This window comes from Oryza brachyantha, chromosome 3 (assembly GCF_000231095.2).
Source record: "Oryza brachyantha chromosome 3, ObraRS2, whole genome shotgun sequence".
Classification (NCBI taxonomy): domain Eukaryota; kingdom Viridiplantae; phylum Streptophyta; class Magnoliopsida; order Poales; family Poaceae; genus Oryza; species Oryza brachyantha.
The window spans coordinates 11202794-11218470 of NC_023165.2; the positions used below are offsets into that span (position 1 = coordinate 11202794).

General features: G+C 41.6%; 1 protein-coding gene across 1 annotated transcript; it reads right to left on the minus strand.

The window, feature by feature from the left end:
• Positions 1-3643: 3643 nt before the first annotated feature.
• On the minus strand, positions 3644-5345 carry LOC102708975 (heavy metal-associated isoprenylated plant protein 35-like). The gene is made up of 3 exons (XM_006650009.3): positions 5230-5345; positions 5036-5117; positions 3644-4894 (listed from the first exon to the last, which is right to left on the minus strand). The coding sequence occupies exons 1-3, from the start codon at positions 5281-5283 to the stop codon at positions 3888-3890; spliced, it is 1143 nt and encodes a 380-aa protein (XP_006650072.2). The 5' UTR covers positions 5284-5345; the 3' UTR covers positions 3644-3887.
• Between the last annotated feature and the right edge of the window lie 10332 nt (positions 5346-15677).

Below are 15677 nucleotides of genomic sequence, written 5' to 3' on the forward strand. Positions count from 1 at the left end.
AATCATGCATGAAACCAACCTAATTAAGACATGGAAAAAGGGAAGCCCATTCATCCAAAGAAACCCCAGGAATAATCCCTGCCATTAACTCCACCGGCTTAATCAGGCTGATCATATGATAGTGATTAGTTCACCAAATGCTCCAGAACCAGGCTGAAATTCAGACCAGGTCGCCTGAACCGGCATTTGTCCGTGGCTGATATAATTAGGGCCTCCAAAAAGCCATATAAACGCAAAGATTTCTTTTTCTTCTTTTCATTTTTGGGTTTGCATGGTTTGGAGCTTCATGGGCAGCTCTGTTCTTCGCAAGGAATCTGACATGTAATCCTGTGTTCCACCAGTGAAAGCGACCAAGTGTGTGAGTGTGTGTGCCGTTGCTGATGCAGCGATGCTTGCTAGAGAGAATCCCTAGCCGATGCATCCATGTCGGTGGTCCATGCCTACTCGATCTTGTGAAAGAAACTGTGCCAAAAAGAGAGAGAGAAGAAAATGAAATGAAGAATATGTAGAGAGAAACAATTTTGTGAAACAAGGTAATCAGAAAAAAGAGAGAGAAATATCAGGAACATGCATGATAAATAATTGCATCCAACATCCATCGTGCAGAGAGCTATTGGACCAACCATATCTTATCTTTTTTTTTCTCTCTCTCTCTCTCCTCTGCGTCCGAAATTAGGTTTCAATTCATCAGCACTAGCGAGTGACACCAGAAACGCTGTCGCTGTTGGTAGTGAAGCGGTGATGCGAGCGCGATGTGTGCTAAATCCAGTGGAATCAAACGTCTTGTTTTAAAGAAAAAAAGAGCCACAGATTGTACAATGCCATGACCAAACTAAAGCTATGAAAGGAAAGCTTTAAACTTAGGCCTTGTTTAGTTCCAAATTTTTTTTTTCTAAAAACATCACATCGAATCTTTGGACATTTAAATAAAGCATTAAACATAGATGAAAAAAAACTAATTGCATAGTTACAGAAGAAATTTTGAGACGAATCATTTGAGCCTAATTAGTCCATGATTAGCCATAAGTGCTACAGTAACCAACCTGTGCTAATGACGGATTAATTAGGCTCAAAAAATTCGTCTCGCGGTTTCTAGGCTAGCCGTAAAATTCGTTTTTTCATTTGTGTCCGAAAACCCCTTCCGACATCCGGTCAAAAGTTCGATATGATCCCTTTAGCAAAAAATTTTGCACAACCCCTTAGGCCTCCCCTCTGAATTAAAAAAAAATATATTTATAGACGAATTCAGCAGAATTTGAATCCTACGAGATTTTTGCATCCCATCTTTTCGCTTCAGCTTATGCTTATAAGTCAAATTTTAAATTTTTTAATCTAAAATTTAGAGTTAATTTGGGAGTTCACTATTGTTTATTTTCTAGCCTTGACTTTTAAATCACCAAGAATACATATATAAAAGTTTTATTCGTAAAATATTTTTAGTTTATAAATGTGCTGTTTAATCAATAAGTCAAACAATCGCCCCCTTATTATCTAGTATTTGGCACTTTGGAAAGAAGAATTAGTGTAAGGAATTTCTTCGGAATGGTTCAATGCACGATGATTTAGGAGGAAAATTAACGTATGATTCAGCCTCATGGGAATTTTGGTTTGGGTCTATAGCTTTCTACACTTTTCCTTTTCTCCCTGTAATATATCCAAACAGTTAGTGATGCGTCTTTTCTATGTTTTTACAACTCTTTTCTACATATGCACTCTTATTAAAATCATGTATTTGCCTTGTCCCCGATTCATGCATTCCAAAGGATCCCAAACATGATACCACACCAATATTCAGAGACCTCTAGAATCTGGACTAACTAGCTGGCACATAAATCATTAGATTTGCACTACGAATCATTAGACTTGCACTATGTTTGCAGGTAACAACAACTGGTTCCAAGCACTGGCACAATTAGATGGCTCCCATCATGCTAGCAGAGCCCCTGCTGTTCTTGACATTTTGTCCCAGTGACCATTTGGCATATACTTATGCATTTCTGTTTCTATCCAGAAAGACAATTCATGCACAATTAACAAGAGAATCTGAGGGAAGCCCTCTTGTTTGTAAGACTGGCATGCCATGTGCATTGGTTGGTTGTGCAGAAAGGGGAGAGCTAGGAAGATTTCACTTGTCAGGTACACAGTAGTGATGTGACCTGTTCTTAATCACTACTATTAACACAGCATAATGCTGTCAGCCAATGGAGCCTGAATCCTGGATCCATGCACACATATATGCTCAAAGTGATGCTCTTAAGGAAAAGGTATTTAAACACCTACCGGTTTAGAGCTAACAACCACCAGCTCCTTGTGTTGAATTGAATAGTAGTAGTAGTGTAGTACTCTACTGTCTACTCAAGAGGGTTATCAAAGTGAGAGAGGAATAGTAGTTAGTACATGCCAAGCATGCACACAAGCCGGCAATGCTTTTTGAGTCATTGACACGGATGAACCAACAAACAAATTGCCATCTCTGATCTGATCTACCTAAGCACATTCCTTGCAGTGGAGGATGCCCCTACTTCCATCTATTGTCCTAATCACCAATGGTCAATTAACAACTAGCCAAAGCATTAGTTTAATAAGATACTAATTACTATATATATAAAAAAAGGATCTCCTACGGTTGAAGATCCATTAGCTAAGTTGCCCCTACTGATTTGTCCACCACTCTCCCATTAATGTCCCTCTCAACATACAATAATTAAATCACGATTAGATTAGTGGGGAAAATTTACATGTATTTAATCTTGCCATAACCCAGGCTGAGCTGAGCAAAGCATGCAGGGATAAATCATTGACATGTGGACAAGGCCAACTCTTTATATTCAAAAGCCTTCAAACAAACCGGCCAGCTTGGCATGACCCTAAACTCCAGCTAAAAGTTCACCAGCTGAGCTATCACATTAAAATTAATGATCATTATCGAGCAAACATCATCATAGAAAAGAAAAAAAAGATGACTAACCCATAACGATTAAACTAATTCATAAGATTATGTATGGATAGAGTAAATCTATGGGCATTGTCCCCTGTAAAAAGCATGAAAGCAACAGTTTTCAGCATCTTTGGGATGCATATATTTATTAAAATTTATGTTGATTCTTGAAATTGTAGCAGTATAAAAAAATATATTTATTAGTATAATATTGCCACAAAATAAACAACCTTATTAAAAAACACTTACCAATAAGATAAAAACAGGAAATAAACGCTATTAATCGACCACGAGACCGTCTTTGAGCACTAAGAAGATAATACAACTTTTATTGTTAATCTTCGGTACACCTTATACGCTGATCACACATGGAGAGGATATAGCTCCAAAACATGATGATAACTTTTCTCCATTTTTTTTATAAAAAATCATTTTACAATTGTTCCTATATTATAAAAGTTCAAATTAATTTCCATTATTTCTTATATGTAGAATCTACATACTAGTAGCTTATAAAAATTAAAAACACCCAAGTTTGCCGTCCTATAGGAAGATGCAGCATGAGAGCCATCCTCATTAAACGAAGAGAACTAGCAAGAATATTCTCCCTACAAAGGATAGAACCTTCTTTATCCATAGAAAATTAGTACTGGTAGTAGTTATATAATCTGCTATATATGTAAGTTTTCACCTTATACATAATGATAAGAGAAAAATATAATTGGGCGTGTCTCATTACAATTACATGCTCTAATTAATTAGAACAGTAAAAGAAAATAAAGAGAAAGTAATAAAAGAAAGAAAAAAAAAAGGCTCGGTGAAGGAGAGCTTTGACCTCTCCCATGGAGGAGAGTAAACAAGCTACTCTACCTCAACTACTACTTCTCCCGGGGCCCAAGCCTCTACCACAGCGGCCGGCGGCGGCGGTGCGTGGCTGACTGGCTGGTGGTCACATGACGCTGCACGCGTTGGGGTTCTCGTCGTCGAACATGCGGTACTCGTCCTGCAGCGGCGGCGGCGGCGCGTGCATCGTCCCCGGCGGGCTGTAGTAGTCGCGGTAGTAGGAGTCCGGCGACGAGTGGGGGTACGGCATGTACAGGTACGACGGCGACCACTGCTGCTGCATTGGCTGCGGCTGCGGCGACGACGGCGGCGGGTAGTGCTGCTCGACGGGGTACGCCGGCTCCGTCCGCGGCGGAGGCTGCTGCTGCATGGAGTAAGCCGGCTCCGGCCGGGGCGCGTAGTAGGAGACGCTCGTGGTCGGCTGCGCCATGTGGTAGCTCACCACCGGCTGTGGCGTGCCGTAGTACGGATAGGGGTAGTGCTGCTGCTGCTCCTCGTACGCGTGCCTTTGCTGCGGCGGCGGCGTGAACTTCAGGGACCGCTCCGTCGTCGTCGCGGCGGCGGGCGGTGCGTCGCCGGCGTCCTTGGGCTTGCTCTGCTCTTCCTTTGCTCCGTCGTCGTCATTGCTAGCCTTCTTGGCAGCTTCTTTGGCGGGCTCGGCGACGTCGTCGCCGCCCTTCGCCTTCGTCTCGGGCGCAGCCTCGCTCTCGCCGCCGTCCTTCTTTGCCTCGTCGCTTGGCTTCGCCTCCTCTTCTTTCTTCCCCGCTTCCTTCTCCGCCTCCGGCTTCTTCTCCGACTCCGCGCCCTCCTCCACCTTCTTCTCGGAGCTCTCGGCCTGCGCCTCGGTCTCCTTCACCGCCTTCTCCTCCGTCGCCTTCTCCGCCGCAGCATCGCCCTTGCCGCCGTCCCCGGTCGGCGCAGCCTCGGGCTGCGGGGCGGCCTCTAGCTCCTTGGCCGCCGGCGCCGGCGCCGGCACGGGCGCGACGTGCGGGTGCTGCCACGGCACGGCCTGCTTCCCGGACTTGTACAGCCTCCTGACGAGCGTGTCGCCGTCGACGGTGCCGGTCACCGTGACCTTGTGCATCGCGGCGTCGACCTTGACATCCTTCACGCCTGAGCACACAAAGACGAACCAAAACAAAATCAGCTCATCCTCAACCAACCACCAACCAGGGCACGACCACACCCCTCGATCGAACGACACCGCCGTCGCCGGCGCCGGCGCCGGCGAAAGAGCCGCACGCACGCACGCACCTTCGATGCCCCTGAGCACCTTCCTGACCTTCTTCTTGCATCCCAGGCAGTGGATGGACACCTTCAGCACCACGGTCTGCAGCTGCAACAACCACGACACACATCAGCAACGGACGAATCGAACACCCGCCATAATAACCCACCCGAACCGCCCGCTCCCAGAAAAACAAAAAAAAAGAGGTCAGCTGCTCAACCTGCTGCGCGGCGGACACCGCCGGCGCCGGCGAGACCGCATCCTCTGACGCCATGGGGGGAGCGCGCGCTCGATCGGTCACCGCTGGAACTCGGATCGGGTGGGCTTTCTTGGCGGGGAGGGGGAGCGAAGGCGGAGGCCGCGTCGCTCAACTTATACTCGGTGCGGCGAAGCGGGGGACACGTGGGGGGCTGCGGCCGCGCGGGTCACTGACACGTGGGGTCCGCCTCCTCTTCGCTACTGGAGCACCGGTGGTTGTTAGGACGGAGGGGGGAAATAGTCTACCGGGAGCACTGTGACAGTAAACAGTGTGGCCATGCTCTTTTTTTTTTTTGAAGGAAAAACACACGTTGCATTGTGGCATGAAAAAACCCATGAAATTTAATGGCTATGTCGAGGAGAGGCTGCTAGGTCCTGGATTTTAGGAAATTATGTACGAAGATGTGATGAGGTCATGAGGTTAGTTTCAACGCAACGAAAATGAACTCTAGGTAAAACGTGGGTGGAGAAAACGATGGTTATCACAAATACGTGACATAGGGGTTTTGTTTTTAGAGGTAAATTTTAGCCCCTAGTCACATCGGATGTTTGGACACTTATTATAAATAGTAAACATAGACTATTAATAAAACTCATCTATAATCTTGGACTAATTCGCGAGACGGTTCAATACAATGAACCTAATTAATCCATGATTAGTCTATGTGATGCTACAGTAAATATATGCTAATTATGGATTAATTAGGCTCAAAAAATTCGTCTTGCGGATTAGCTCTCATTTATAAAATTAGTTTTTTATTAGTCTATGTTTAATACTTCATATTAGTGTCCAAACATCCGATGTGACATGGAGCTATTTAATTAAACAACCCCATAGTTGGTCCTGCATATGTTTACTTGACTGTCTATGAAGATGAACTCGTGTAGAAACATGGCGAAACTTTGACAACGATGTTAAAGATAGCATCCTTCCTAAATTTCATATTATCATGTATGAAAATGTACGTGAATTCAATGAGAAACACGGATGAAAATAGGGGCTTTGGCATGAACGTGGGATTTACCTTTCAGATATATTCGTCTGATAAGATTGTGCTCGGAGACTTATCTATCTTCCTCATCGCCTAAATTTCCTCATCATTAATTGAAATGGATGGTATACCCTCCTCTCTAATCATTTGTTGTGTTAAAACCACGTGAGTGTTTTGGTAGGCCTCGGCCTCCTGATTCTTTTTAACCCAGGCAATACAGAGTCAAGTTATAGTCTGAGTTATTCAAAAATTTGTTAAATAAGTTAGGGTGGATCATGTTTATAACTGAACAAGAGGTATGGAGTTAGGTTTTACCTATTGCACAGGTTTTACACTAAAGTTGTCTTCATACATACTACCTTTGCATTTGCGTGCCACATGGTAGCCCTTTCCTTATGCCTTAAGGTGCACTCGTTTTTCACATGCACATTTTCCTAAATGATTAGTCGTGTGGGATTTTACAAATAAAAAGTTGTATTAAAAATATCATGTTTCTCCTATTTTATAGCTAATAATTAATTAATCTTGTGCCAATACCTTTCTCCATTTTACATGCAGGAGGGACGTGCTCCCGACCCATAAGAACTAACACAATCTTAGGCCGCGTTCAGCATGTGTAGATAAGTTAACTTATGCCCTGACATAGAAAACATAGTAATAGATTAGTACATAATTAATTAATTATTAATTATTATAAAAATATAAAGTAGATTAATATAATTTTTTAAAACAAATTTTCTATAAAATTTTTTTACAAGAAATACACCGTTTAGTAGTTCGGGAAGCGTGCGCGTGAAAAACGAGAAATGCTTAGTTAACTTATGAGGTGGGCGAACGGAGCCTTAGTCACAGTGTACCGTTGAAATGTCAATTCATATAAAAAACAACTTAATTAATAGATTTATGCAACATTTTTAATGAGAACTTTTCCCAAACAAACAATGACAACTTAGTCACACAGACAACCTAATATAAAATTCTCCATCTATGGAAACTTAGCCCCTCACAATCCAAAATTTCCTATATGGAGATTTAAACTCGAGACCTTGAGATGCTACTCATGTCAATACAATCACTAGACTATATGTCATTTCGCATGTTTGATCAACTTACATCTCTAAAATCATGTACCAGAGAATGTCGTAGGATGACAATTGATAAACAGCCACATCACTTTGCTCGTGCTTATAACTTAAATTTAAATTTTTAATCTTAAATTTGGAGTTGATTTTGGATTATATTGTCATAATTTATTTGTCAACATTTACTTTTAGATCACTAAGAAGACATATTCACAAATTATTTTTCGCCTGTATATATTTTCTAAAAAAACAAACTGCGGCCCCAAACCCCCAACCATTCAGTGGCTAACTTAGCGTACGTGATTAGTCTCCATATAGCATGCCTTTTGATTGGAACCTGCATGATTGGAACAATTTGCAACTCAATTAATTACGCAACACCCAAGATTTGCGAAAAAAAAAATTTACAGCCGCAAGTTTGCAATATGTAGACACATTTTACGTACCCCACATACGAAAACCAGAAAAAAAAAAGAGAAAAGGGGCCCACATTCCACTAGCTAATAGAGCTAGGGGCGATTACATCAGCTCTTCTAGTAGGGACCACGGGGGCCCATGGTCCACCTTCAGCTGATCTTGATGACACAAGCATCACACGAAAAATGGCGACCCCTCCAGCCCGGCACCATGGATGGATTGTGTGTGTGATGACACGGCGGACTGCACCTCATCCAGCGGCCATCTCATCTCCCACTTCACATGTAGCACAGCGTGTCTACGGCCTTCAGGTTACTGTGTCCCGTTTAAGAGACCTTCTCACGGTTGCATGTTAGCTAGGCATCTTCTTCGAGAGTTCTTTTGCCATCCTTGAATCGTTAAGGAGGTAACCGTTCATTAGCTAGCGACATGAAAAAATCATGTTGGCTTTGGGTCCACGCCCTCCTGTCTACGAGAAGGCTGGTTTGGCATTGGTTCACCCGTAGCCCTAGTTGCTATCCAGGGGACGTGGCCACCAACAGCAAGGGTATGGCGCTCGCGGGTACACGGCCATTGACGTCAGCACGATTTGTTCATAGGCCACGGGGACGCTGCCAATCGTGGTTTCTTGCTCAAGTCGTGGCCAACAATAATGATACATGTGAGAGCCTTGTCATATTTGAAAAATATTTTTTTCTTTGGACGAGAGAAAAACTCATGCTAGGAAGTAGGAATCTGCTCCATCGCCATGGACGGACCTCTCTGACATCGTGTTAGGAATCTCCTCTTTATAGTCCTCTAATCTACTCACTGGTTGCTATTTTGCTTGCAATCACCCTATGCCTCGTAGGTTCCCAGCCAGCCTCACCCATGTACCAGCACGTCGTGCCTCCCCGTGTCTCACCTTCAGCCGCCCCCTCCAGGCTCTGTCCCTGTGTGCTTCTCGGAAGCCACAACGATGAAGAGGGAGGAGGAGATCGTGACTTGGGAGGTCATGAAGCCGGCGCCTCCGGCCACGCCAGCCCACCACCCTAATGTACGTTGCTGTCGCATCCGCTAAGATGAGGTCATTACCGTAGCCACCTCATTGTTCTCATTGCCAGCTCACCCATGAGATGAAGAACACCTCACTTCCGATCCCCTCATCCAAATCTAGTGGCCCGATATCAACGTTGACGGATCTCGCTGGAGTGGCTAAAGTTAAGGCGCTCGGGATAGGGAGGGTGACAAAAGATGAAGGAGAGATCGGGCACATGAAGCATGATGTCGATGATGGTCTGTGGGTGTTGAATGCAAAAAGGCCATTGTACCCTTTACATGGTTGGGAACTGGTGGAATAAGTGTCATACGACCAAGTACCGATTATTCTGAGTCGTTTGATAATGCCTAACAGACAGTCACGATTTTGTTCCTCTTGGTATGGGTAGGCTGGGTATCTCCACATCGACCATAAAAATTCTCATTCTGTAATCTCTAGCTCTCTAAACAAGGAGCTTCTGGAAGTTTTTCAAACAAAATCTTTAATTCTTTTAGATAGCCTAAATTCTTGGATCCTTATTTATAGAATTTAGAAAATAAATTAAAAGACAGAAGCTAGAAAACCTAGAAAAATAGTTAGCTTTTTATTTACTGTTTCTCAAAATTTTAAACTCCTCCACACATAACATGTATATCTAACCAGTAATTCCTTTTTTTTCCCTTTTTACTCCTAATCCTAGTAGCAGCGGCGGAGGTCATGGGGGCTGGGGGGTCTTGAGCCCTCACTGCTGGTGACGATCCTATGGAAACCCCCCTAAGCCCCCTCCTAAGCCCTCCTATAAATTTTCTCGATGGTTTCGTGGGATGGGGGACTGAGTTCTTTAGTTCGTGGTTGGAGGCAGAAGATGAAGTTAATTGGACCGTTATGAAAAGAAGCCTAGCAAATTTGTTTTCTTGGCCTAGCTCACTTAGAACACAGCCATTAACATTCAGCCATCCATTTTCATCTGTTTCCATCCAAACCGTCCATTCTCGTCCCAATCCACACCCCCTCCCCACCACAATACCCTAATCCTCACTCACACCCACCCAATCTCAAGCGGCTGGCGGTAGACGATGTACGCACGGATCGGCGGAGGCGGTCGTCAGCTGGCAGCCGATGGCAAGCGCATAGGAGCGGGCCGAGCGGCGAGTGGCCTATGCACGCAGTAGGGGTCGGCAGCGACACGTGGCATGGCAGGGAGCCCAGCACACGCGGCACGGCAGAGGACGACAGGGACGCACCCTCACAGGGCAACCGGTTTGTTCAGCCCCCTATGATTTGTTTTTTTAGATCCACCCATACCTAGTAGCTCTCTCTTGGACCATGAGATGTCAATAAGGCTCAGACCACTGGCTAGTCTACACTGAACACATTCTCTGTAGTCTGTACTATAGCTCTTATTGCTTGCTAGTGCAAGACTGCAAGAGAGGTGGACAGATGCTGGATATGTATAATTGGAGTACTTGATAGGTGTCTTTTGCCCCCTTTCTTTTCTCTTTCATGCTGGCCATTGCCATCCCCATTCGTCAGCTAGCTAGCTAAGCTGAGACCGATCGATCGATCAATTGCAATTGCAATCGCAGGCGCAGTTGCTCACCTGTGGCTAGCTAAGCTAAGGGCCCCGTTGAGTTTGCAAAATATTTTTAAAAAAAATCACATCGGATATGCGGACATATATTTAAAGTATTAAATATAGTCTAATTATAAAACAAATTACATATTTCACCAAGAAACTGCGAGATTAATCTTTTGAGTCTAATTAACCCGTCATTAGCACATGTGAGTTACGGTAGCACTAATGGCTAATCACGTACTAATTAGGCTCAAAAGATTCATCTTCCGATTTACCCCATACTTGTGTAATTAGTTTTATTATTCATGTATAATTAATACTTTATTTAGATGTCTAAAAATTTAATACGATGTTTTTTGAAAAAAAATTGAGAACTAAACGGGCCTAAGCTGCATATCCGTGAGAGAGAAAGAGAGAAAGCCGGTTTAATCCCATGGTCAGTCTTGACCCAGATGGCGTTTTCAGTTCTTGGCAGATCGAGCAGAGGGACACAGGAGCAGCTCAGAACAGAGTTGTTTTCGCAGCCGCAAATCGATCGGCTAGGTTCCTTTTTTCTTTTTGTTTTCTTTTTCTTTTTTGTATCCAGTCTAGCAAAGCAGCTGGGCACTGGAGATCGAGAGATCGACCGGCCGCACGGCAGTAGGAAATGAGTGCTATCTTTGATTAGTTTTTGATCGGATAAACTGTCAGTTTCATCACCTGTTGATTATTCTGTTTTAGTTTTGTTGTGGAGCAACGCATGCATGATTCGATCTGGTCGATGCGGAAGAGTAATAATGCAGAGATATATATGTGTTTAATTAGTTGTAGTCGCGTGGTAGGAGTGTCACGCACTCTTTCAGCTCTTCTCACCAAGCTTTTGTTAGACGAAGATAAAATATTATTTGATTTTTGTGTTTCATGTTATAAACGATATAATTAATTGATATAAATTTAGAAAAACTTTTTTAGAAATGTAGGACCATCAATCTATATAAATAATAAACCGTTTAGCAGGCCGGTAAGAATACATAAATAATATGTGAGAAAATAACGTATCCTAAGTTTGAGAGGGAGAAAAAAAGAAAGAACAAGACTATATGCAAAATAATAAGATAGTCACTAACATACTTTTAATTATTTAAATTAAAAAATAAGATTGATATAATTTTAATTATTTTTTATATAGTATTACATTGTTTAGTAATTTAAAAAGTATACTAAAAATTACGAGGTGGGTTTTCACCGTGAGTCGTCCTCAGCCTTAGCTTAGGGATGGTTTCACTGTTCTTAATGAAATACCAAGATGTAATATATATTCTACCGTAAAACTTGCTCAAAATACTATAACATTTCATGTCCCTACGTAATTTTTTTAAAGTACCATAAAATTTCTCCTGGCTTCTACAGATAATGCCGGAATGCCCCCTTCATCCGTTCGCGCCCCCAAGGTGTGCTTTTGGGCTCATCGTTTCGCTTTACAGAGGATAAGCGAAAACGCGTTTTTACAAACGAAAAATCATAGCGACCCAAAAACAAAATGTGTAAAATAAATCAGAATGAAAAAACCATAAAATCAAGTTTAAAATTAAGTTGTAAAATTCAAATTTTGACTCGTAGGAAGTCGTAACTGCGAAACGATGAGAGAGACGGCGGCTTAATTGGTTGCTTTTGTGTGGGCCCTTTCTTCGTCCCCTGCGTGCTATCGGCGACAGAGACGGCGGCTTGGTTGCTTGCGGCGACGATTGGCACGTACGTGTATTTATACGTAGAAGAAAAATTGAAGCATTGGCAAGTGGAGTTCAAATTTTAATTTCTTCTTCTATTGTTTTTTTTTTGTGTATCGGGCGGGAGAGAACGGCACGCCTCTCCCTCTCCGTCTCTGTTCATGTGTGCGTGCTTGTCCTGAACTTATTTATGAAGGACGCATGCACTTACTGCTGCTGGTCCTGGTTGATCGTGACGTGCGTGTCGTCGTACGTACAAATACAATGCAATGCGCCGTATACGGATTAAAGATTGGGGTTACGTTTATTATACAGTAGGACACGTATAGATATAGGTCTTGTTTAGTTCCCAAAATTTTTCTCCAAAAACATCACATCGAATTTTTGGACACCTAAATAAAACATTAAACGTAGATGAATCAAAAAACTAATTGCATAGTTATGAAAGAAATCTTGAGACGAATCTTTTGAGCCTAATTAGCCCATAATTAGTCATAAGTGCTATAGTAACCAATATGTGCTAATGACAGATTAATTAGGCTTAAAAGATTCGTCTCGCGGTTTCCAGGCTAGCCATGAAATTTGTTTTTTCATTTGTGTCCGAAAACCCCTTCTGAACATTTGACGTGACACTTCTCCTAAAAATTTTCTTAATCTCGATCCTGCAGCCAAAAATATCTAAGTACGTTAGAGGGTTTTTTTTTAAAAAAAAGTTTGGTGTTCGACTTTATTTTGATTTAGGTTTGTTATTAGTAATCCAGAAAATCCTGATAAAAATTAGATGAATACTTTATGAATTAATAAGTCGGGACAAACGTAAAGAAAATTGAATAGTACTACTACTCGATGAGCCTGGACAAACCGTAAAACGTTGAATAGTCGTGCAGTGGGTCATTCCAATTCCGTCGTGTTGACCGCACGAGCGAAGCGGCCGCCGGCAGGGCAGCGTCCTGATCTGATCTTGGGCCGCAGCGCAGCCGAGCGGCGAACGAAACTGTTGGGAGTAATGAGCTAGCCGCCGGGGCAGGCAGATGGGAGAGACATGGGGTGGTGGCCTCCTCCTTCGTACAGGCCGGCGGCGGCGGCGGGGCGCGCGCGGCGCTCCAGCACGTTCGGCAAGCGGCCACGACGGGGACGGACGGGAAACATTCATGTACTTACAATTTAGCTCTGAGGTTGGCTCCAATGTATATTACTGACTGATAGTATAATTTAATTTATATTGTTGATTTATTTTTATTGAACGAATGTGGTTAAATTATACTACCAATATTCTAACAATATTAGATGCAGTAGAAATTTAAAGGGGGTAATATCGTCTTTTTTATCGTGATCTTATTATAAAAAAGCAAAAATACAAAACATTGCTAATTAAGTAATTAACAAAATAAAAAATATTATTTTCTACTGATAATATAATACTACCAGTAAAATATACCGGAGGGTTGCCTTTAGCTACGGAGTATGTTGCCATGCACAGTGCTGTGCCGAAAGGCAACCCCCGGCGCAGACCAGACTCATCTGTGTTCCGGCGAGGAGGGAGGAGACGTGTGCCAAGCTGCCAGGCAGTAGATCCATCCAAGCATCCCATCAGTTTTAGTAGGGATGATAGACCATCACCTTTTCAGGTCATAGCTCAATGATAGTAACAAATCTCTTAAATGATTAGACTATATATAACATATTGTTTTTAGTTCATTCTATTTACTGTTTAGTTAATGATTGGACTATATATTCTGCATAAGTCATAATATAGATGATACAAAATTATCTGTATCACCTTGATGTAATTGATAGAGTTTAATAAAACTTCTATTATTTAGAAAAAAAAATTGTTTGTAAAGCCATAAGTTAGTTATTAATTAGATGGTATATTCTCCACAAAAGATTATATATCAAAGGGTACATATATCATCTCTCCTCTTCCCATCTCTTGTCTACGGTCATTCCAAGTTCCATATGCCAAATCCTCTATGCGGCTAACATAACACCATTATGTATATCCTTAAGAATAAATTGCACTAGTTTGTAGTAATTTAGCAAGCGGATATATATATTATCGAAAGGATGGCACCTAGGATATTTTATGGTGTACTATTTCTGTGTATATGGTAAGTGCTAGTACAAGAATATCATAAGGATGTTGAGACAGAATGATTTTATACAAATTCTAACTCGGGTACGTAGTTATAGCACTACATCATGTTTAGCAAGAGAGCGGCGTTTTTACTGTACGTGGTACCACTCTAGTTTAATCCTTCACTATATCAACTTAGAACTCTGGTACATTTATGGGTACCAAGTTGTGTTTAGGTTTATTCCGATCAACTCGATGTAATTGGATGTGGCTTTTTGTTAGCTTGTCTTCATTGCAAACTCCATAGAATTGCTCCCTTCGACTCCAGGAAGGCTTGTATTTATACATATTTTCCAGAAATTCATAATTAATAAATATTATATCATGTCTAGCACAAATTTTAATTTAGTATTTTGTTATTTTAATACTAAAACTGCAACTGACAGTTATCAAACTATAACCGATTTGTTCTCTTCTTTTAATACAAGTTGCTACAGTTCAAAAGGTAAACCAACATATCTAATATAATATTACATTTTTTATTTATATATCCACAAAAGTAGCACGTTTAACGCAGGAGTTGTCAACTAGTTTGAGCAATTGGGCATATAAGGTTTTACCGATTGCATTCAAAAGTATGCGATTTTGCAAATTTAGTGACTCAATGCAATAATTTGGGGTTTCCTTTTCTTAAACAAATTATTTACTATCATGGATTATCTACTTCATATAAAAATACATTAAATTAATATTTTAAAAAAAATAAACGTAACCAATAGCTTAAAACAAGTGGTCTAATTAATGGTAAATAATTCTGTTTGGAAATGTGTTTTTAGAGGAGTGCACCAAATAATCCGTGGCAATAATTTGATGAAAAAGAGCATGCAATTGCAGCTAACCAAAAGAAATTCAAACTTAGTAAAATTTGATATATCATGTGAGACTACTGCAATGGTAGATTGTTTTGCTATTGCTGTCCTCCCACTACACATGGTTTATTATTATAGGGTTCATGTGCACCCTATTCAAAGCCCATTTGAATCTTCATGCTGTATCACAAGCCTAAAGAAAATGTAATCCCAAGTTGTGTTCCTACTTTCTTACCTTACGTGTTATTGTACCAATCATGCCAGATTGCCATGGTGTTGTATCCATTAACATATTTACCTCTTTTTAAATTGAACCTCTCTCTAGAATCTTCTGTAACACTCTGTTTGTGTTTGGTGTTGATGTGATTCATAACAATATAGTAACTTCGTTGGGTGCAACTGTATTAGACGTTAAGATGCTCCCCATGCATTATCTACTACCTAGGATGAGATGGGGTATATTGTAGAATTACGAATCTTCAAAGAAGATAAATGTCCTTCAATACTAACTAGCTATTCTTTTAGTGTAGTTTTCAAAGTAGAATATGATCTCCACAAGATGTAACAATCGTGAGAAAAATTATCAGCTGTGTACCATATTGTGTTCAGCCTTTTATTGTAGAATAATCTACATAGCTCTTCCGCATTTACTTGGCTATGAAATTGGACATAA

What these genes read in the sequence shown, in the direction of transcription:
- LOC102708975 (XM_006650009.3), bottom strand. Translation starts at nt 5,283, where the DNA reads ATGGCGTCAGAGGATGCGGTCTCGCCGGCGCCGGCGGTGTCCGCCGCG. An exon ending in CGGTGTCCGCCGCGCAGCAG is followed by an intron (nt 5,118 to 5,229) that starts GTTGAGCAGCTG and finishes TGGTTGTTGCAG; the next exon opens with CTGCAGACCGTGGTGCTGAA. An exon ending in GGTGCTCAGGGGCATCGAAG is followed by an intron (nt 4,895 to 5,035) that starts GTGCGTGCGTGC and finishes TTGTGTGCTCAG; the next exon opens with GCGTGAAGGATGTCAAGGTC.